Source organism: Hippocampus comes, unplaced genomic scaffold, assembly GCF_001891065.2.
Source record: "Hippocampus comes isolate QL1 unplaced genomic scaffold, H_comes_QL1_v1.1 scaffold118, whole genome shotgun sequence".
Lineage (NCBI taxonomy): Eukaryota > Metazoa > Chordata > Actinopteri > Syngnathiformes > Syngnathidae > Hippocampus > Hippocampus comes.
Genome location: NW_017805461.1, coordinates 2,254,111 through 2,276,430, shown reverse-complemented (window position 1 = coordinate 2,276,430; position 22,320 = coordinate 2,254,111). Strand labels below are relative to the sequence as shown.

Below are 22,320 nucleotides of genomic sequence, written 5' to 3'. Positions count from 1 at the left end.
GGGGTGACTTTTCAGGTCATTGTCGCTCATTCGCCTCTTGGTCCGAATCTCCCCGGTGCTGGTTCCGATCCGGAACAGGTTGTTGTTGCCTTTGGGCTCAGACAGGTGATAAGAGAGCAGTGCATTGTATCCAGAGTCTGCATCCACTGCCCTGATCTTTGCCACAAAGTATCCCGCTTCGGCAGAATAGGGGATGCTCTCACTGTTAACGGAGCCGTGCTCGGAATAGGGAGCCAAAATGGCGGGACTGTTGTCATTCTCATCCAGGATAAACACATTGACGGTCACGTTACTGCTGAGCGGAGGAACACCAGAGTCTGTGGCCTGAACTTTGAACTGAAAAGTTTTTAATTTCTCGTAATCAAAAGATTGCAAACTGACAATGTCTCCACTCTCTTGGTTGATGTTAATAAGTGCTGAAATTAGAATATTCCTTGGATAACTATCTAACAATGTGTATGACACTTTTGCATTAACATCCAAATCAGGATCAACTGCCTTTATGGAATAAATAGAATATCCAGTTGGAGTATTTTCTTTGACATACACATTAATAACAGGTTCCATAAAATGAGGTGCGTTATCATTAACATCAGAAACATGAATAGTAATGATCCTTCTCGTCGACAGAGGCGGACTTCCTTCATCTGTGGCTATAATGGAGACATTGTAAATAGATGTGTTTTCTCTGTCTAGTGCTCCATCAACTACTAATGAATAATCATTTTTGTAGTTAGATTTCAGCTTAAATGGAACAGATCCAACTACCTTACAATTGGTTACGCCATTATTCCCACCATCCTTGTCGCTTACTGTTATCAACGCAACAATTGTCCCCAATTCTGCATTTTCCTTGACTGGTGTCATTAGCGAAGTAACCATTATTTCGGGGGCGTTGTCGTTCACATCAATTACCTCTATGAGCAGTTTTGCATTTGTGCTACGAGGAGAAAGGCCTTGATCAGTTGCTTGAATCCTTACTTCATAGGCAGGAGTCTCTTCATAATTTAAAGTACTTTTCAATGTGATTTCTCCCGTTTCTGCATTGAGATTAAAATCATTTGATGGATCATTGTTGCCTCGTTTATTTAAAGAATACACAATCTTACTGTTTATTCCTTCGTCCAAATCAGTTGCATTTAATTTGATCACAAATGAGCCCTGCGCGGTGTTTTCACTTACACGCACTTTATACAGCGACTTACTAAAAACAGGTGTGTTATCGTTCGCATCCACGACCACTACTTTGATATGTAACATGCCCGATCTGGTAGGTTTTCCTCCATCTAAAGCAGTAAGAGTAAGTTCATGAATAGGCTCTTTCTCTCGATCTAAAGCTTTGTGCAGCACCAGCTCTGCAGACACGCCGTGTTCTCCGCCACTTTGTACATCCAGAGTAAAATGTTCATTTGGACTTAATTTGTACGATTTTACTGAATTGCTTCCTGTATCTGAATCTACTGCTTCTGGGAGAAAATATTTTTCTCCCGGTGCCACGGATTCAGATATCTTTAGGATGTGTAATTCTTCCTCAAATTTCGGTGAGTTGTCGTTTATATCCAAAACGTTAACGTCAATGCGGTGCACACTCATCGGGTTGCTCAGCACTGCCTGCATTCTCACAAAGCACTGCGCCGCGCTGGGACAAAGCTCCTCTCGGTCTATTCTGTCGTTAACAAAGAGGCTCCCCGTCCGAAGATCTACCTCAATATATTTCTTACTGTAACTTGAAACAATACGTAGGTCTCTGTTGTGCAATTCTTGCAAATTGATGTTCAAATCCTTGGCGATATTCCCCACCACTGTGCCTTTGTTCATCTCCTCGGAAATGGAGTAAGAGAATTGCGAAGCAGATTCGTCACAAAAGAAAAGCAGGGCAACAATATAAATCCACAAATACTCCTCCGCCCCCATCGTTGTACAAAAAACTGCAATCCAGCTAGTAATGGAAATCTCCTTTTTGCATATCCGACACCAACACAAATCTCCGGCGGTACCAGCACTTCTCGCCAACATGCAGCCCGAGTGACTGTCAAAACGGAAGCCAGGGACAATTTTACATCGCAGGAGAGAGGGGCGGTTGTGTATTATCATATTTATGGTCTTAGTGCGACATCGTGTGGTCAATAACTGTTAAAACGTTAAAACGTGTCACCATTTTCAACGACCAGTAACGTCTTTTTCAAAACATTCTACACTTCAAACACATGTGTATCGTGTTGTTTGGGTTCATGGCGAAAGACAGAATTGCAATATGTTGCTATTGAGATTAAAAAAAATGCACTGTGACCAATGTTGTACGATTTGGATTTGTTACATCAAAATACCTTGTGTTGTTGTGAAGATTGTTAAAATTGTGATATTTAATCACGTAGGTCGCTGATGGTATAAGTGGTACATACGGCGGACTTGTGTGTGAGCAGCATGGAATTGGTGCCCACTCAGTGACGGTGTGAATGTGGGCGTGAATGGTCGTTTGTCTCGAGATGTGCCCTGTGACTAACATGGCGACAAGTTCAGGGTGTAGTCTGCCTTCTGCGCGGAATCAAATGGGATAGACTCCAGAAACTCCATGCAACCCCATTCAAGATAAGTGGTGTTGAAAATGGATGGATGGATAGATATTCTATTTATCTGTCTACATACAGTGGAAAATCTACTGTCTATCCAATAACCGTCAGTGTTTAGATAGGATCAGTTGTAAACACAACGGTGAACATTGCATTCATTAGGACGTTGAAACATACATTTCTCAAGCTTTAGAAAGACATGTTTGCTCTTCTCGTTCCATGGAAAGTGCCACACCTCCAGCCTTGGAACAAACAATACATCCATCCGCCCATTCATACAAGGCAGCCATGTGAACCACTACAAATAGGTCATACAAAAAAAATTACCCACTACAAATAACATATAAAAAAATTAAAGAAAAATATAATAACAATACTGATCATCATGGGCAAGAGTTCCCTTCAACTTTGAAAGAATCCGCTGAACTTCATATTTCGAGTAAGTAGGTGAGTGGATGAAAAATCAATGCTTTTCTATTTAAAAAGATGATATTTGTTGTCTGTGGTACTAGCCTGCAAATCCATGCTAGATTTACATAATGACAAAAGAAATGTTGAAAGAATCACAGCAACTTAATCAACCTACATGTTCTCTGAGACATGAACAAAATGTGCCCTATGCCTCTTGAGTATTCGGTAAAATCTGAGAAAGCGTAAAAAAAACCTGGCATTTAAACAGGTGTGTAACGACTTTTTTATACGAACTGCTTAAATACACAGTATGAGGACATTATAATTTTATAATCTACAGTTATAAATGTTCATCCTACCTTCTCAGAGTTAGGAAGTGTCTGAGTCCTGGTAAAGGTGTCACCTCCATTAATACTGATCAGTTCTGCTTCTGCAGGTGGAAAGGGCCCAGGGAAAACCACTACGTCACTCTTGAGTGTGTCTGAGCTGAAGCACACGTCGTACTGCTGAGTCGCTTTGGAGTAAGACCAGCTCCCATCAGGGTGGGTGGTGATCATTGGGGCGCTGTACCTGTCGAAGGGTCCGTCTGTCTGTCTGTGGCATTTGAAGACTACTAAAGTGATGAGGCTGAGCAGAAAGATGAGCGACACGGCCACAACGGCGATGAGCAGATACAAGTGCAAGGCAGAGAAGCTCTCCTCTTTGCTGGGCACATGTCTGAACTGAGTGTGGATGTCAGCTGTGCTTTCAAGCACCACCACATCAATCGACACAGTCGCTGACAGGGAGGCTTCTCCGTGATCACACACCGACACCACCAAGGGGTGACTTTTCAGGTCATTGTCACTCATTCGCCTCTTGGTCCGAATCTCCCCGGTGCTGGTTCCGATCCTGAAGAGGTTGTTGTTGCCTTTGGGCTCAGACAGGTGATAGGAGAGCAGTGCATTGTATCCAGAGTCTGCATCCACTGCCCTGATCTTTGCCACAAAGTACCCTGCTTCAGCAGAATAGGGAATACTTTCACTGTTCACGGAGCCATGCTCAGAATAGGGAGGCAAAATGTTGGGACTGTTGTCATTCTCATCCAAGATAAACACGTTTACAGTGACGTTGCTGCTGAGCGGAGGAACACCAGAGTCAGTGGCCTGAGCTTTGAACTGAAACGTCTTTAACTTCTCAAAGTCAAAAGACTGCAAACTGACTATATGACCACTTTCTGAATTAATGTTTATCATTGAAGCCGTGTGGGTTGTTTTAAAATGACTGTCTATCAAGTGATAAGATGCTTTTCCATTTTCAAGTAAATCAGCATCTGTAGTCATCAAAGTGTAAATAGTTGTTCCAACTGGACTATTCTCCTTCACGTACACATTAATTACAGGCTCCATGAATTGAGGTGGATTGTCATTGACATCGGAAACTTGAATGGTGATGACGTATGTAGTGGACTGAGGTGGACTTCCTTCATCAGTCGCTGTAAGTGTTACAAGATATTGGGAGGTGGCCTCTCTATCAAGTGGCCCATCAACCAACAATGAGTAGTACTTTTTATAATTGAACTTCAATATGAATGGCACAGATCCAACAATTTTACACTCTGTTTGTCCATTTTTACCCCCATCCTTATCAGTGACCATCACCATGGCAACGGCAGTGCCGACCTCAGCACCCTCTTTCACGGGACTCATGAGAGATGACACAATGATCTCCGGTGCATTGTCATTCACGTCAATGACTTCCACTAAAACTTTGCTGTGCGCCAAGCGAGGAGGAACGCCTTTGTCCCGCACTTGAACACGAATCTCATACGCTTGAGTTGCCTCATAATCAACATCACCTTTAACGGTGATTTCTCCTGTATTTTCATTCAGTGCAAACGAGTCATCAGGGTTAAAACGCCCCGTCTCAGCAAAAGAATACGTGAGCTGCCCATTAACGCCATCGTCTAAATCAGTAGCAGACAGTCTTAACAACGCGGTGCCAATATCTGCATTTTCAACAACTTGGACCTTGTAAAGCGATTTGCTAAACGAGGGCGAATTGTCATTGACATCAAGGACATTTATTTTTATTTGTGTGGTCCCTGATTTGGGAGGTCTTCCTCCATCCACTGCAATAAGCGTGAGGTCAACTACAGCCTGCTTTTCTCGATCTAAAGCTTTCTGCAGTAATAATTCGGCAGAAACGCTGTCCCCATTGTTTTGCACGTCTAAAACAAAGTATTCATTCGGATGTAATGTGTAAGTCTTTACTGAGTTTGCGCCCACGTCTGCGTCATGTGCTAGTGGAAGCGGGTGTTTTTCTCCGAGAAAATAATTTTCAGACATGTCTATTGTCGTGATGTCTTGATTAAAAACCGGAGCGTTGTCATTAATATCATTAATAACAACCTCAATTTGGTGGAGCCTGCGAGGGTTACTTAACGCAGCTTCTAAATTTAAAGAACATTTCAACACATTCGGACACAGCTCCTCTCTGTCTATTCTCTCGCTAACATACAAAATTCCTGATTCCAAATTAACGTCAAAGTGCCGCTTTTTCGTCGCGGAGTTTATCCGCAGACCCGTGGACAGGAGTTGTTGCACACTGAGGTTTAAATCCTTTGCGAGATTTCCCACCGCGGTCCCTTTGTCTACCTCCTCCGAGATGGAATAGGATATTTGAGCAGTAGTCCAGCCGCACAGACAAAGCAGAGAGAAAAACAGACCCCCAATGGTAACCCATTGGTCCCGAGAAGCCATTCCCGCTCAAATTGACATCAATCCCCTTTTGCCTTTGGTATATCCACAGGGAATGAAAAAAATAATCATATAAAAAAGCACAAATGTATATCCGTGTATGTAGCTTTTGCCGCTTACGTTCCCCTAGTGTGGCTCGTTGCAACTGTGTTGACTCGACGATGAACACTCCCCATTTGTGACGTTTTTTCTTCCAGTCTGTGCGCACCAGGCGCATTTTTAGCACGGTCTCGTGCGTCACCTTGCGACCGTTGTGGTGAAATGCAGCTTAAAGTCAAAAGAAGATTTTAATTTTTTTTTTCCTATGCATAAAATTCAAGGAACTGGAAGATTAGCTTTGTACTTTAAAATGTAGCATAATATCGGATAGTAGAGTGTTATGTATTGTCTCTATTCTAAAATGCATCTCTCAGGGACAGGGCTCGAGTATCATGCGCTTCAGTACCAAGGAGAGCGACCCAACATTTTTTTTTTAAGCGGAGTTTTTTTCGAGGAAAACATGTGCTCAGATATCAACACTTCATTCTCGACACTTTTATAATCAGTTGATTTAAATTGCAATTTCATAAACGAGTATCACCTAAAATGCATCATACTGTCATGTGTTTTAATGCAGGTGTCCAAAGGCAAATCGAAGCTTGTTAACAGTGAAACTATAAATAAATGAACCAGTTTAACATATCCTTCATGTCCTCTTAACCTATACTGGATTCGTACTGGGTACAAGTATTTAACATTTATTTAAATTTAGAGCTCCCCAAAATGTCACGCATCCTTATTTCCGTGAACTCTTGCAGGCCCCTGGCATCCTTCAAACCACACTTCCTGCTCATCTAATAGTAAGAATCTTGATGATCTAAAACGTTTCAAATTCCAAACTCCATCCCACACAAGATCTGGAACATGGCATCTCTGCCTTCAAAACACACCTCTTTTTTTTTTTTAAGCCTTTAATGTACATTATATCAACTGAACGAACATTGATCATGGAAATGTTTCCAAGTAATATGTATTATTTTCTTCAGCATTTCTTATGGTACCGTATTTTGTATATTTTGGTTTTATTTGATTGTTTTTAAAAGGCATCACTAAATAATTGGTATTGTACACGTGAAGAAACACAGCTAGAATATTTGACTTGATTACTGTGTGACTATCCATGTTACAAAGACGATTTGATATCATGAACATTTCTTACCTTATCAGTGTTAGGTAAAGTCTGAGTCCTGGTAAAGGTGTCACCTCCATTAATACTGATCAGTTCTGCTTCTGCAGGTGGAAAGGGCCCAGGGAAAACCACTACGTCACTCTTGAGTGTGTCTGAGCTGAAGCACACGTCGTACTGCTGAGTCGCTTTGGAGTAAGACCAGCTCCCATCAGGGTGGGTGGTGATCATTGGGGCGCTGTACCTGTCGAAGGGTCCGTCTGTCTGTCTGTGGCATTTGAAGACTACTAAAGTGATGAGGCTGAGCAGAAAGATGAGCGACAGGGCCACAACGGCGATGAGCAGATACAAGTGCAAGGCGGAGAAGCTCTCCTCCTTGCTGGGCACATGTCTGAATGGAGTGTGGATGTCAGCTGTGCTTTCGAGCACCACCACATCAATCGACACCGTAGCTGACAGGGACGCTTCTCCGTTGTCACAGACCGACACCACCAAGGGGTGACTTTTCAGGTCATTGTCACTCATTCGCCTTTTGGTCCGAATCTCCCCGGTGCTGGTTCCGATCCTGAAGAGGTTGTTGCTGCCTTTGGGCTCAGACAAGTGATAGGAGAGCAGTGCATTGTATCCAGAGTCTGCATCCACTGCCCTGATCTTTGCCACAAAGTATCCCGCTTCAGCTGAATAGGGGATGCTCTCACTGTTAACGGAGCCATGTTCGGAATAGGGAGCCAAAATGGCGGGACTGTTGTCATTCTCATCCAGGATAAGAACGTTTACGGTCACATTGCTGCTAAGCGGAGGAACACCAGAGTCTGTGGCCTGAACTTTGAACTGAAACATCTTTAACTTCTCATAGTCAAAAGACTGAAGAGCAACTATATCTCCACTTTCCGAGTTAATATTTATCATTGTAGTTATTGGTATTGAGTCTGTGCTACTTTGCAAAAATGAGTACATCACATGCCCATTTTGATCAATGTCATCATCCAATGCAGTCACTCTATGTATTGCTGCCCCTGGTGGACTATTTTCTTTGATGTAAACATTAATGAGGGGCTCTGAGAAGTGAGGCTTGTTGTCATTAACATCTGAGATGCGCACATTAACAATACTGGTGCTGGACAGAGGTGGAATGCCTTCATCGGTTGCAGTAATGCTGATATTGTACACAGGTATGCGCTCTCTGTCGAGAGGACCAGCAACAACCAAAGAATAATAATTCTTATAATTTGACTCAAGTTTAAAAGGCACATCATTGTTAATTTTACAGTGGACCAAACCATTTTTACCTCCATCTTGGTCCAGCACAGAGACAAGTGCAATGGCAGTGCCCATCGTTGCATCTTCTTTCAGTGTGGTGAATAAAGATGTAAATGAAATTTCAGGGGCGTTGTCATTGATGTCTAAAACCTCAATCAATAATTTGGTGTGCGAAGTTCTTGCCCCATCACTGGCTTGTACTCTAACCTCAAAATTGCCCCTCTCTTCAAAATCTAAATTCTGTATGTTGGTAACCGTCCCACTTGTTTTGTCTATAGCAAACAAATCATTCTGCTTCCCTCTACCCACTTCACTAAAAGAGTAAAAAACGAGTCCGTTTTCACCTGCATCTAAATCAGTAGCATTTAATGTTATTATTGAGGTGCCAATGCGAATGTTCTCATGGACACTTGCTTTGTACAGACTTTGACTAAAAACAGGAGCATTATCATTAATGTCCAGTACATTCACAACAATAGTCATTGTGCCTGATTTGGGTGGTGTTCCTCCATCAACTGCAGTCAATGTGAGTGTGATCACAGCTTGTTTTTCTCTGTCCAAAAGCTTTTTAAGCACCAATTCCGGCGTCACACTTTCTCCTCTTTGTACCTCGAGAGAAAAATGTTCATTTTGGCTGAGCTTGTATGAATATATTGCATTTTTGCCAACGTCTGCGTCATGAGCTGCACGCAGGGGAAATTTTGTGCTCAGCTCTGTGTTTTCTGTAATATTTAACATCTGTGATTTACTCAAGAATGATGGATAATTGTCGTTTACATCCAAGACAATAATTTCAAAATGGTACAGTTTTAACGGATTGCTAATGACCGCTTCTACACTGAGTGAACATTTTGCTTCACCTTGGCACAGTTCCTCTCGATCAATTCTTTCTTTCACATAGAGGACACCAGTCTTCAGGTTTACCTCAAAGTATTTCCTCTTGCTTCCCGCAACGATCTGAAACATGCGAGACTCCAAATCCCGCACGTTTAGGTTTAAATCCTTCGCAATATTTCCCACAACGGTCCCAACATTGACCTCCTCCGCCACCGAGTAAGAGAGCTGGCCGCACACGGCTTCCCAGTAACACTCCAGCAGCAAGAAGAACAAATGCATCCGCACAGAGCTCCACATGCTCGATGGACGCATCTTTCCATGCATGCGAGTACGGCATAAAGGTATAGAAACGGTGCAAAAATTACTCTCCGCTTGCTATGAAGGAAAAATTTGAACAAACTGATTTAATTCTTCCGTATAACCATCTCCGTCGCATTAGACTCTTTCACCCACTGAGCTTCTTTGTTCGAATGACGAAAAGCATCACGAACATTTGGGAGGAGCCCCGCGCCGCGGAGGACGGCGCTTCAATGTCATGGTCCATTGTGCTCTCTAGTGGACGTTTGTTTGAACTACAACTAAAAACACAACAATGCTCCAAATAGATCCCCAATAGTAGGTCCAATGCATAAACGAGTTAAAAAAAAAGTTTTAAAGGGGTGACTTTTCAGGTCATTGTCACTCATTCGCCTCTTGGTCCGAATCTCCCCGGTGCTGGTTCCGATCCGGAAGAGGTTGTTGTTGCCTTTGGGCTCAGACAGGTGATAGGAGAGCAGTGCATTGTATCCGGAGTCTGCATCCACTGCCCTGATTTTTGCCACAAAGTATCCCGCTTCAGCAGAATAGGGGATACTTTCACTGTTCACGGAGCCATGCTCGGAATAGGGAGGCAAAATGTTGGGACTGTTGTCATTCTCATCCAAGATAAACACGTTTACAGTGACGTTGCTGCTGAGCGGAGGAACACCAGAGTCTGTGGCCTGAGCTTTGAACTGAAACGTCTTTAACTTCTCAAAGTCAAAAGACTGCAAACTGACTATATGACCACTTTCTGAATTAATGTTTATCATTGAAGCCGTGTGGGTTGTTTTAAAATGACTGTCTATCAAGTGATAAGATGCTTTTCCATTTTCAAGTAAATCAGCATCTGTAGTCATCAAAGTGTGAATAGTTGTTCCAACTGGACTATTCTCCTTCACGTACACATTAATTACAGGCTCCATGAATTGAGGTGGATTGTCATTGACATCGGAAACTTGAATGGTGATGACGTATGTAGTGGACTGAGGTGGACTTCCTTCATCAGTCGCTGTAAGTGTTACAAGATATTGGGAGGTGGCCTCTCTATCAAGTGGCCCATCAACCAACAATGAGTAGTACTTTTTATAATTGAACTTCAATATGAATGGCACAGATCCAACAATTTTACACTCTGTTTGTCCATTTTTACCCCCATCCTTATCAGTGACCATCACCATGGCAACGGCAGTGCCGACCTCAGCACCCTCTTTCACGGGACTCATGAGAGATGACACAATGATCTCCGGTGCATTGTCATTCACGTCAATGACTTCCACTAAAACTTTGCTGTGCGCCAAGCGAGGAGGAACGCCTTTGTCCCGCACTTGGACACGAATCTCATACGCTTGAGTTGCCTCATAATCAATATCACCTTTAACGGTGATTTCTCCTGTATTTTCATTCAGTGCAAACGAGTCATCAGGGTTAAAACGCCCCGTCTCAGCAAAAGAATACGTGAGCTGCCCATTAACGCCATCGTCTAAATCAGTAGCAGACAGTCTTAACAACGCGGTGCCAATATCTGCATTTTCAACAACTTGGACCTTGTAAAGCGATTTGCTAAACGAGGGCGAATTGTCATTGACATCAAGGACATTTATTTTTATTTGTGTGGTCCCTGATTTGGGAGGTCTTCCTCCATCCACTGCAATAAGCGTGAGGTCAACTACAGCCTGCTTTTCTCGATCTAAAGCTTTCTGCAGTAATAATTCGGCAGAAACGCTGTCCCCATTGTTTTGCACGTCTAAAACAAAGTATTCATTCGGATGTAATTTGTAAGTCTTCACTGAGTTTGCGCCGATGTCTGCGTCATGTGCTAGTGGAATCGGAAGCCGCTCCCCGAGAAATGAATATTCAGACATGTCTAATGTTGTAATTTCTTGATTAAAAACCGGAGCGTTGTCATTAATATCATTAATAACAACCTCAATTTGGTGGAGCCTGCGAGGGTTACTTAACGCAGCTTCTAAATTTAAAGAACATTTCAACACATTCGGACACAGCTCCTCTCTGTCTATTCTCTCGCTAACATACAAAATTCCTGATTCCAAATTAACGTCAAAGTGCCGCTTTTTCGTCGCGGAGTTTATCCGCAGACCCGTGGACAGGAGTTGTTGCACACTGAGGTTTAAATCCTTTGCGAGATTTCCCACCGCGGTCCCTTTGTCTACCTCCTCCGAGATGGAATAGGATATTTGAGCAGTAGTCCAGCCGCACAGACAAAGCAGAGAGAAAAACAGACCCCCAATGGTAACCCATTGGTCCCGAGAAGCCATTCCCGCTCAAATTGACATCAATCCCGTTTTGCCTTTGGTATATCCACAAGGAATGAAAAAAAATAATAATATAAAAAAAGCACAAATGTATATCCGTGTATGTAGCTTTTGCCGCTTACGTTCCCCTGGTGTGGCTCGTCGCAACTGTGTTCACTCGACGATGAACACTCCCCATTTGTGACGTTTTTTCTTCCAGTCTATGTGCGCACGCATTTTTTAGCACGGTCTCGTGCGTCACCTTGCGACGGTTGTGGTGAAATGCATGTCAACGACAATCTCAAAAGAAGATTTCTAAATCCTATGCATAAAACTTTAAAGAATTGGAAGACTAGTGTTGAACTGTAAAATATAGCATAATATAGGATAGTAGAGTTTTATGTGTTTTTTCTATTCTAAAATGCATCTATCATGGACAGGGCTCGAGTATCATTCGCTTCAGTACCACGGAGAGCGACCCAACATTTTTTTTTTAAAGCAGAGTTTTTTTCGAGCAAAAAATCTGCTCAGATATCAGCACTTCATTCTCGACGCTTTTATAATCAGTTGATTTAAATTGCAATTTCACAAACGAGTATCACCTAAAATGCATCATACTGTCATATGTTATATTGCAGGTGTTCAAAGGCAAATCGAAGCTTGATAACAGTGAAACTATAAATAAATGAACCAGTTGAACATATCATTCATGTCCTCTTAACCTATACTGGATTCGTACTGGGTAAAAGTATTTAATATTTATTTAAATAAATTTAGAGCTCCCCAAAATGTCACACATCTTTATTTCCGTGAACTCTTGCAGACCCCTTGCATCCTTCAAAGCACACTTCCTGCTCCTCTAATAGCAAGAATCTTGATGATCTAAAACGTTTCAACTTCCAAACTCCATCCCACACAAGATCTGAAACATGGCATCTCTGCCTTCAAAACACACCTCTTTTTTTTTTTTTTAAAGCCTTTAAAGTACATTATAATATATCAACTGAACGAACATTGGTCATGGAAATGTTTCCAAGTAATATGTATTATTTTCTTCAGCATTTCTTATGGTAACGTATTTTTTATATTTTGATTTTATTTTATTGTTTTTAAAAGGCACCACTAAATAATTGGCACTGTACACGTGACAAAACACAGCTAGAATATTTGACTTGTTTACTGTGTGACTATCCATGTTACAAAGACGATTTGATATCATGAAAATTTCTTACCTTATCAGTGTTAGGTAAAGTCTGAGTCCTGGTAAAGGTGTCTCCTCCATTAATCAGGTGGAAAGGGCCCAGGGAAAACCACTACATCGCTCTTGAGTGTGTCTGAGCTGAAGCACACATCGTACTGCTGAGTTGCTTTGGAGTAAGACCAGCTCCCATCAGGGTGGGTGGTGATCATCGGGGCACTGTATCTATCGAAGGGTCCGTCTGTCTGTCTGTGGCATTTGAAGGCTACTAATGTGATGAGGCTGAGCAGAAAGATGAGCGACACGGCCACAACGGCGATGAGCAGATACAAGTGCAAGGCGGAGAAGCTCTCTTCCTTGCTGGGCACATGTCTGAACGGAGTGTGGATGTCAGCTGTGCTTTCAAGCACCACCACATCAATCGACACAGTCGCTGACAGGGAGGCTTCTCCGTGATCACAGACCGACACCACCAAGGGGTGACTTTTCAGGTCATTGTCACTCATTCGCCTTTTGGTCCGAATCTCCCCGGTGCTGGTTCCGATCCTGAAGAGGTTGTTTGAGTCTGTGCTACTTTGCAAAAATGAGTACATCACATGCCCATTTTGATCAATGTCATCATCCAATGCAGTCACTCTATGTATTGCTGCCCCTGGTGGACTATTTTCTTTGATGTAAACATTAATGAGGGGCTCTGAGAAGTGAGGCTTGTTGTCATTAACATCTGAGATGCGCACATTAACAATACTGGTGCTGGACAGAGGTGGAATGCCTTCATCGGTTGCAGAAATGCTGATATTGTACACAGGTATGCGCTCTCTGTCGAGAGGACCAGCAACAACCAAAGAATAATAATTCTTATAATTTGACTCAAGTTTAAAAGGCACATCATTGTTAATTTTACAGTGGACCAAACCATTTTTACCTCCATCTTGGTCCAGCACAGAGACAAGTGCAATGGCAGTGCCCATCGTTGCATCTTCTTTCAGTGTGGTGAATAAAGATGTAAATGAAATTTCAGGGGCGTTGTCATTGATGTCTAAAACCTCAATCAATAATTTGGTGTGCGAAGTTCTTGCCCCATCACTGGCTTGTACTCTAACCTCAAAATTGCCCCTCTCTTCAAAATCTAAATTCTGTATGTTGGTAACCGTCCCACTTGTTTTGTCTATAGCAAACAAATCATTCTGCTTCCCTCTACCCACTTCACTAAAAGAGTAAAAAACGAGTCCGTTTTCACCTGCATCTAAATCAGTAGCATTTAATGTTATTATTGAGGTGCCAATGCGAATGTTCTCATGGACACTTGCTTTGTACAGACTTTGACTAAAAACAGGAGCATTATCATTAATGTCCAGTACATTCACAACAATAGTCATTGTGCCTGATTTGGGTGGTGTTCCTCCATCAACTGCAGTCAATGTGAGTGTGATCACAGCTTGTTTTTCTCTGTCCAAAAGCTTTTTAAGCACCAATTCCGGCGTCACACTTTCTCCTCTTTGTACCTCGAGAGAAAAATGTTCATTTTGGCTGAGCTTGTATGAATATATTGCATTTTTGCCAACGTCTGCGTCATGAGCTGCACGCAGGGGAAATTTTGTGCTCAGCTCTGTGTTTTCTGTAATATTTAACATCTGTGATTTACTCAAGAATGATGGATAATTGTCGTTTACATCCAAGACAATAATTTCAAAATGGTACAGTTTTAACGGATTGCTAATGACCGCTTCTACACTGAGTGAACATTTTGCTTCACCTTGGCACAGTTCCTCTCGATCAATTCTTTCTTTCACATAGAGGACACCAGTCTTCAGGTTTACCTCAAAGTATTTCCTCTTGCTTCCCGCAACGATCTGAAACATGCGAGACTCCAAATCCCGCACGTTTAGGTTTAAATCCTTCGCAATATTTCCCACAACGGTCCCAACATTGACCTCCTCCGCCACCGAGTAAGAGAGCTGGCCGCACACGGCTTCCCAGAAACACTCCAGCAGCAAGAAGAACAAATGCATCCGCACAGAGCTCCACATGCTCGATGGACGCATCTTTCCATGCATGCGAGTACGGCATAAAGGTATAGAAACGGTGCAAAAATTACTCTCCGCTTGCTATGAAGGAAAAATTTGAACAAACTGATTTAATTCTTCCGTATAACCATCTCCGTCGCATTAGACTCTTTCACCCACTGAGCTTCTTTGTTCGAATGACGAAAAGCATCACGAACATTTGGGAGGAGCCCCGCGCCGCGGAGGACGGCGCTTCAATGTCATGGTCCATTGTGCTCTCTAGTGGACGTTTGTTTGAACTACAACTAAAAACACAACAATGCTCCAAATAGATCCCCAATAGTAGGTCCAATGCATAAACGAGTTAAAAAAAAAGTTTTAAAAAAGAACCGTTTGACTGCAGAAAGTGATGTGATTTTCATACATGCCACTTTAACAGGTCTACACCTGATAGAATGTTGTTAACATGACATCAATGATGTCATGATTTAGAACTGATGTATAAATCGCTCAGATAATATTACTTTCTTCAAGATAAACAAACAATAAATGCCAGCATTTTTCCACAAGAATATTCCCTCAAACCACCCCGTCCACCACCATGTATCTGTCGAGTCGGTAAGGTTAAAAATGATAAATTTGAATGGATCTCCTGAATAAATGTATTCATATATGATTCTGACAAAACGCGGATTCAAAAACTCTCATGAAATGTATTCAGAACCACGCTTACCACATCCCACAAGAGCAGACTGTCAACTCAGCAGCGATTACAAAAGAAAACCTGAGCACTATAATATTACATCGCCTGTATTTAAATAAGTGCGAACTCTGATATGGGACAGTGATGATGGATAAAATCAACCATCTTTTCTCATGTTCAACACATTCCATTGCCAACATCTCTATATTGTTAAATTTATCTTATCAGGGATACACAACATATACGTACAGCATACAGAAAGTAAATCACATTATTTTTCTTTGCTTGAGACATCGATGTCATTTTAAAACAAGGGACTCTTACGGAAGTGTGGAGCTGCCAATGTGGAGGAAAAATATTGGGACTAGCAAAAATATTCAAACATACTTGCGAGTACGTATACGTTCAAATGTACTCGCAAATACAAGTTCAAATGTATTTTTAGGCTAAATACGACAAACGTAGCATTTTCCCATAATGCCACAAGGTATTGATGTGCGCATGGTCGAGTAAAAAAACTATTTATTTTACCAGTACACTAAAATATAAAATATAAACATTGTTCATTCGTAAGTCTATGGTTTTATCATGTCTGTGGTAAATTATTTACGTTCAGCATTTTATTTTTATTTTTTTTGCCCATCATGCCACGCGCTTATTTACAATGTCATTGTAACACAACAAACATATATCTTACAATATATAGAAAATAAACTACGCCACTCTTTTTCAAAGCATGGGACAGCTTTATAAAAATAAAAAAAAAGTATGTAATTCTTTGAAACTATCATTGACATGTCATTTGTGGAATTTGGAGGAACTTAATTCCAATGGTTGCATCAAATCAAGCTTCTGAGACTGTTTTTGCACACAAAAGAATGAACATAAAATTCGTAACATTTTATAAAAACACTATTTTCTCCTCTTGAATTTAATATATGGATGTGGAGTTATCTCTAGGGTATATTCGAGTGAACGCACTTCTGAAGCCTTTAGCTAATTTTTTTTAAATCACCGGAAGCAGAACAATGGGGAGCAAGCCTCACAATATTGGACAGCAGTGATGGCGATTTGGTAAAAAGAAAGAAATAAATAACATCTGGAGATGACTATGTGTGTGACGTTGGACATTTTAACAAGTTCAAACATTTAAAGAGGGAGCTACACTCCTTCCGGTTGTTGACAGTTGCAAATGTTAAATCCTCATCATTAGTATGTTCCACAACACAAATGTACAACAAACTGTAATCAAGCCACTTCACTGTTCTTCCTTACCAAAGACAATGTTGCAGAAAGGGTAATGTGTTGTTTTGACTACAAATATGTAAGCAGGCACAGGTGCTAGTGATCGTAAACCAGCTTGACAAAAAAAAGTAAATAATTACAATTTTGGGTGCTTTCACTGCTAATAAGTGCATTTTGAAACACCATTTTGTGCTTCATAATAATCGAGCTAGTGGCTACATTCAAATGCGTAAAACATCAATATCATACTGGTCAGACAAAGAAAACCAAAGACATGAATCCTACCTTCTCAGAGGTGGGTAAAGTTTGAGTCCTGGTAAAGGTGTCTCCTCCATTAATACTGATCAGTTCTGCCTCTACAGGTGGAAAGGGGCCAGGGAAAACCACTACGTCACTTTTGAGTGTGTCTGAGCTGAAGCACACGTCGTACTGCTGAGTCGCTTTGGAGTAAGACCAGCTCCCATCAGGGTGGGTGGTGATCATTGGGGCGCTGTACCTGTCGAAGGGTCCGTCTGTCTGTCTGTGGCATTTGAAGGCTACTAAAGTGATGAGGCTGAGCAGAAAGATAATCGACACGGCGACAGTGGCGATGAGCAGATACAAGTGCAAGGCGGAGAAGCTCTCCTCCTTGCTGGGCACATGTCTGAACGGAATGTGGATGTCAGCTGTGCTTTCAAGCACCACCACATCAATTGACACAGTCGCTGACAGGGAGGCTTCTCCGTTGTCACAGACCAACACCACCAAGGGGTGACTTTTCAGGTCATTGTCGCTCATTCGCCTCTTGGTCCGAATTTCCCCGGTGCTGGTTCCGATCCGGAAGAGGTTGTTGCTGCCTTTGGGCTCAGACAGGTGATAGGAGAGCAGTGCATTGTATCCAGAGTCTGCATCCACTGCCCTGATCTTTGCCACAAATTATCCCGCCTCGGCAGTATAGGGGATGCTCTCACTGTTCACTGAGCCATGCTCGGAATAGGGAGCCAAAATGGCGGGACTGTTGTCATTCTCATCCAGGACAAAAACGTTTACAGTCATGTTGCTGCTGAGCGGAGGAACACCAGAGTCTGTGGCCTTAACTTTGAAGTGAAATGTCTTTAACTTCTCGTAGTCAAAAGATTGCAAACTGACAATGTCTCCGCTCTCTGAGTTGATATTTATCATTGTAGTGACTGGCAGTGAGTCTGTACTACTTTGCAAAAATGAGTAAGTCACATGCCCGTTTTGTTCAATGTCACTATCCAGTGCAGTCACTTTATGTATTACTGCCCCTGGTGAACTATTTTCTTTGATATAAATATTAATGAGGGCTGCTGCTGAGCGGAGGAACACCAGAGTCTGTGGCCTTAACTTTGAAGTGAAATGTCTTTAACTTCTCGTAGTCAAAAGATTGCAAACTGACAATGTCTCCGCTCTCTGAGTTGATATTTATCATTGTAGTGACTGGCAGTGAGTCTGTACTACTTTGCAAAAATGAGTAAGTCACATGCCCGTTTTGTTCAATGTCACTATCCAGTGCAGTCACTTTATGTATTACTGCCCCTGGTGAACTATTTTCTTTGATATAAATATTAATGAGGGCCTCTGAGAAGTGAGGCTTGTTGTCATTAACATCTGAGATGCGCACATTAACAATACTGGTGCTGGACAGAGGTGGAAGGCCTTCATCGGTTGCAGTAATGCTGATATTGTACATTGGGATGTTCTCTCTGTCAAGAGGACCACCAACAACCAACGAATAGCAGTTCTTATAATTCGGCTCAAGTTTGAAAGGCACATTACTATTTATTTTACAGTGCACCAAGCCATTTTTACCTCCGTCTTTGTCCAAAACGGAGACAATTGCAATCGCTGTGCCAATGCTTGCATCTTCTTTCACTGTGTTCAATAATGATGTCACTGAAATTTCAGGCTCATTGTCATTGACATCCAAAACTTCAATCAACAATTTGGCATGAGAGGTTAAGGGAGAAGCCCCTCCATCACTGGCTCGTATTCGGAGTTCAAATGCAGTTGCTTTTTCAAAGTCAATGTTTTCCTTATTTGTTACTGTTCCTGTTTTTTCATCAATAGAGAACATATTAGTTTGTTTCTGTCTTCCTCCAGTATTGAAAGAATATAACACTTTTCCATTTTGACCCGCATCTAAATCAGTCGCATTTAAGGTTATTATTGATGTGCCAATCTCGATATTCTCATATACGCTAGCTTTGTAGAGCGTTTGACTAAATACAGGTGTATTGTCATTGCTATCTAGCACATTCACAATAATAGTCAATGTGCCTGATTTCGGTGGTGTTCCTCCATCAATAGCAGTCAATGTGAGTGTGATCACAGCCTGTTTTTCTCGGTCTAAAAGCCTCTGAAGCACTAATTCTGGGGTCGCACTTTCTCCTCTTTGTACCTCAAGAGAGAAGTGTTCATTTTGGCTGATCTTATATGAATTTACAGAATTTTTACCAACGTCTGCATCATCAGCTGGGTGCAGAGGAAATTTTGATCCTACTGGTGTCGTCTCACTTATGTTCAGCACCTCTTTACTACTAGAAAATAATGGGTAATTGTCATTGACATCGAGTATTATTATTTCTACCCGGTACAATTTCAATGGGTTATTAATTACTGCCTCTACATTGAGTGAACATTTGGCTTCATCTCCACACAGTTCCTCTCGATCTATTCTCTCATTCACATAGAGGACACCAGTCTTCAGGTTTACCTCAAAGTATTTCCTCTTGCTTCCCGCAACGATCTGAAACATGCGGGATTCCAAATCCTGCACGTTTAGGTTTAAATCCTTCGCAATATTTCCCATAACGGTCCCAACATTCACCTCCTCCGCTACCGAATAAGAGAGCTGGCCGCACACGGCTTCCCAGTAACACTCCAGCAGCAGGAAGAGCAAATACATCCGCACAGGGCTCCATCTGGCCAACGCGCTCATCATTCCAAAATTCACATAAAGCAGAAGGTAAAAATGGTGCAAAAAATGTCAGCTTCAACACCCGATAAGAAGAAAAAATGTGAACAAACTGTGCTAATTCTTTCGGGAAGCGATCCCTGCCGCATCGGCCCCTATCACTGTCTTATTATTTCTACCCGGTACAATTTCAATGGGTTATTAATTACTGCCTCTACATTGAGTGAACATTTGGCTTCATCTCCACACAGTTCCTCTCGATCTATTCTCTCATTCACATAGAGGACACCAGTCTTCAGGTTTACCTCAAAGTATTTCCTCTTGCTTCCCGCAACGATCTGAAACATGCGGGACTCCAAATCCTGCACATTTAGGCTTAAATCCTTCGCAATATTTCCCACAACGGTCCCGACATTCACCTCCTCCGCTACCGAATAAGAGAGTTGGCCGCACACGGCTTCCCAGTAACACTCCAGCAGCAGGAAGAGCAAATATATCCGCCCTTCATAAAAACGGAAAGTACACCGTTTTTTAGATGATTTTCCATCATGTCCATTGTATCCAGATACAAACAATGTCACGATCCAGAAACAACCAGATAAGTCGCTGACATGCTCTCTTTAAAACAAACAACAAAGGCAGTCGTTTTCCACAGTAACCTCCACGCCCACTACATCTGTGATGGAGGTGTCACGCTACAATAATGAAAGCAAACGAAGTTATGATATTTAAATGGACACATTCAAGAAGCCGTTAATCATTTCAATCACATTTAGTTCATACAACTCGTTCTTTCAGAATGGCCTAAACATTTGTCCAGGACCATAGACAGCGTCTTACAAAACACGACATCAGAGCTCATTATAAGAAAAAAAAAACAACCCAACAAAAAACTTGAATACGATCCAGGGTATGTAAACACGTGAAGTAAAATGGCAGCTCAAATGCCCCTGCCTCTCATTCCCAGTAACACTCCAGCAGCAGGAAGAGCAAATATATCCGCCCAGGGCTCCATCTGCCCAACGTGCGCATCATTCCATACATTACCAACCAATATCACTCAGCATGAAGACCGGTATCAATGAAGTGCAGAAGAAATACTGTATTTAACACTTCATAAAAACGGAAAGTACACCGTTTTTTAGATGATTTTCCATCATGTCCATTGTATCCAGATACAAACAATGTCACGATCCAGAAACAACCAGATAAGTCGCTGACATGCTCTCTTTAAAACAAACAACAAAGGCAGTCGTTTTCCACAGTAACCTCCACGCCCACTACATCTGTGATGGAGGTGTCACGCTACAATAATGAAAGCAAACGAAGTTATGATATTTAAATGGACACATTCAAGAAGCCGTTAATGATTTCAATCATATTTAGTTCAGACAACTCGTTCATTCAGAACGGCCTAAAAATTGTCCAGGACCATGGACAGCGTCTCACAAAACACGACGGAAGAACTCATTCGAAGAAAAAAACAACCCAAAAAAAAAAAAAAACGTGAATACGATCCAGGGTATGTAAACAAGTGAAGTAAAATGGCAGCTCAAATGTCCCTGCCTCCTGTACTAAACATCTCACTATTCTATTTACAATGTCATTGTAACACAACAAACATATGTCTTACAATATATAGAAAATAAACTACGCCACTCTTTTTCAAAGCATGGGACAGCTTTATAAAAAATAGTATGGAATTCTATGAAACCATCATTAACACGTCATAAGTGGAATTTGAAGCAAGTTAATTCCGATGGTTGCGTCAAATCAAGCTTCTGAGATTGTTTTTGCACACAAAACAATTAACATAAAATTAGCAACATTTTATAACAACAATATTTTCTCCCCTTGAATTTATTACATGGAAGTGGAGAGTTATCTTAACACTATATTCGAGTGAACGTACTTCTGAGGCCTTTTTTTTTAAAATTACCAGAAGCAGAACAATGGAAAGCAAGCCTCACAATGTTGGACAGCAGTGATGGCGATTCGGTAAAAAGAAATAAATAAATCATATGTGGAGATGACTGTGTGTGTGAGACATTGTACATTTTAACAAGTACAAACATTTTAAGAAAGAGCTACACCCCTTCCGGTTGTTGACAGATTAAAATGTTAAATCCTCATCATTACTCTTACCATGTCAATGTTCCACAACACAAATGGACAACAAACCGTAATCAAGCCACTTCACTGTTCTTCCTTACCAAAGACAATATTGCAGAATGGGTAATGTGTTGTTTTGACTACAAATATGTAAGCAGGCACAGGTGCTAGTGATCGTAAACCAGCTTGACAAAAAAAAGTAAATAATTACAATTTTGGGTGCTTTCACTGCTAAAAAGTACATTTCGAAACACAATTTTGTGCTTCATAATAGTCAAGCTTTTGGCTACATTCAAATGCGTAAAACATCAATATCATACTGGTCAGACAAAGAAAACCAAAGACATGAATCCTACCTTCTCAGAGGTGGGTAAAGTTTGAGTCCTGGTAAAGGTGTCTCCTCCATTAATACTGATCAGTTCTGCTTCTACAGGCGGAAAGGGCCCAGGGAAAACTACTACGTCGCTTTTGAGTGTGTCTGAGCTGAAGCACACGTCGTACTGCTGAGTCGCTTTGGAGTAAGACCAGCTCCCATCAGGGTGGGTGGTGATCATTGGGGCGCTGTACCTGTCGAAGGGTCCGTCTGTCTGTCTGTGGCATTTGAAG

General features: G+C 41.7%; 4 protein-coding genes and 2 pseudogenes across 4 annotated transcripts in view; all 6 read right to left on the bottom strand.

The window, feature by feature from the left end:
- Positions 1-2,342, bottom strand: part of LOC109518693 (protocadherin alpha-3-like) — a 3,827-nt gene extending 1,485 nt beyond the window's left edge. The window contains exon 1 of the mRNA XM_019874707.1: positions 9-2,342. Within this exon, the coding sequence (XP_019730266.1) occupies positions 9-2,094 (2,086 nt within the window). The 5' untranslated portion in view covers positions 2,095-2,342. The remainder of the gene's footprint in view (positions 1-8) is intronic.
- Positions 2,343-6,881: 4,539 nt separating this feature from the next.
- On the bottom strand, positions 6,882-9,310 carry LOC109518692 (protocadherin alpha-1 pseudogene; annotated as a pseudogene).
- Positions 9,311-9,559: 249 nt separating this feature from the next.
- Positions 9,560-11,689, bottom strand: LOC109518691 (protocadherin alpha-8-like). Its single transcript, XM_019874705.1, has one exon. It carries the CDS (start codon positions 11,555-11,557, stop codon positions 9,560-9,562), a length of 1,998 nt encoding a protein of 665 aa, XP_019730264.1. The 5' UTR covers positions 11,558-11,689.
- A 983-nt stretch (positions 11,690-12,672) lies between these two features.
- LOC109518690 (protocadherin alpha-1 pseudogene) lies at positions 12,673-14,776 on the bottom strand (annotated as a pseudogene).
- A 3,206-nt stretch (positions 14,777-17,982) lies between these two features.
- LOC109518689 (protocadherin alpha-4-like) lies at positions 17,983-19,729 on the bottom strand. Its single transcript, XM_019874704.1, has one exon. The coding sequence runs from the start codon at positions 19,627-19,629 to the stop codon at positions 17,983-17,985; it is 1,647 nt and encodes a 548-aa protein (XP_019730263.1). The 5' UTR covers positions 19,630-19,729.
- A 2,265-nt stretch (positions 19,730-21,994) lies between these two features.
- Positions 21,995-22,320, bottom strand: part of LOC109518717 (protocadherin alpha-8-like) — an 18,928-nt gene continuing 18,602 nt past the window's right edge. Inside the window, exon 2 of the mRNA XM_019874738.1 lies at positions 21,995-22,314. Within this exon, the coding sequence (XP_019730297.1) occupies positions 22,038-22,314 (277 nt within the window). The 3' untranslated portion in view covers positions 21,995-22,037. The remainder of the gene's footprint in view (positions 22,315-22,320) is intronic.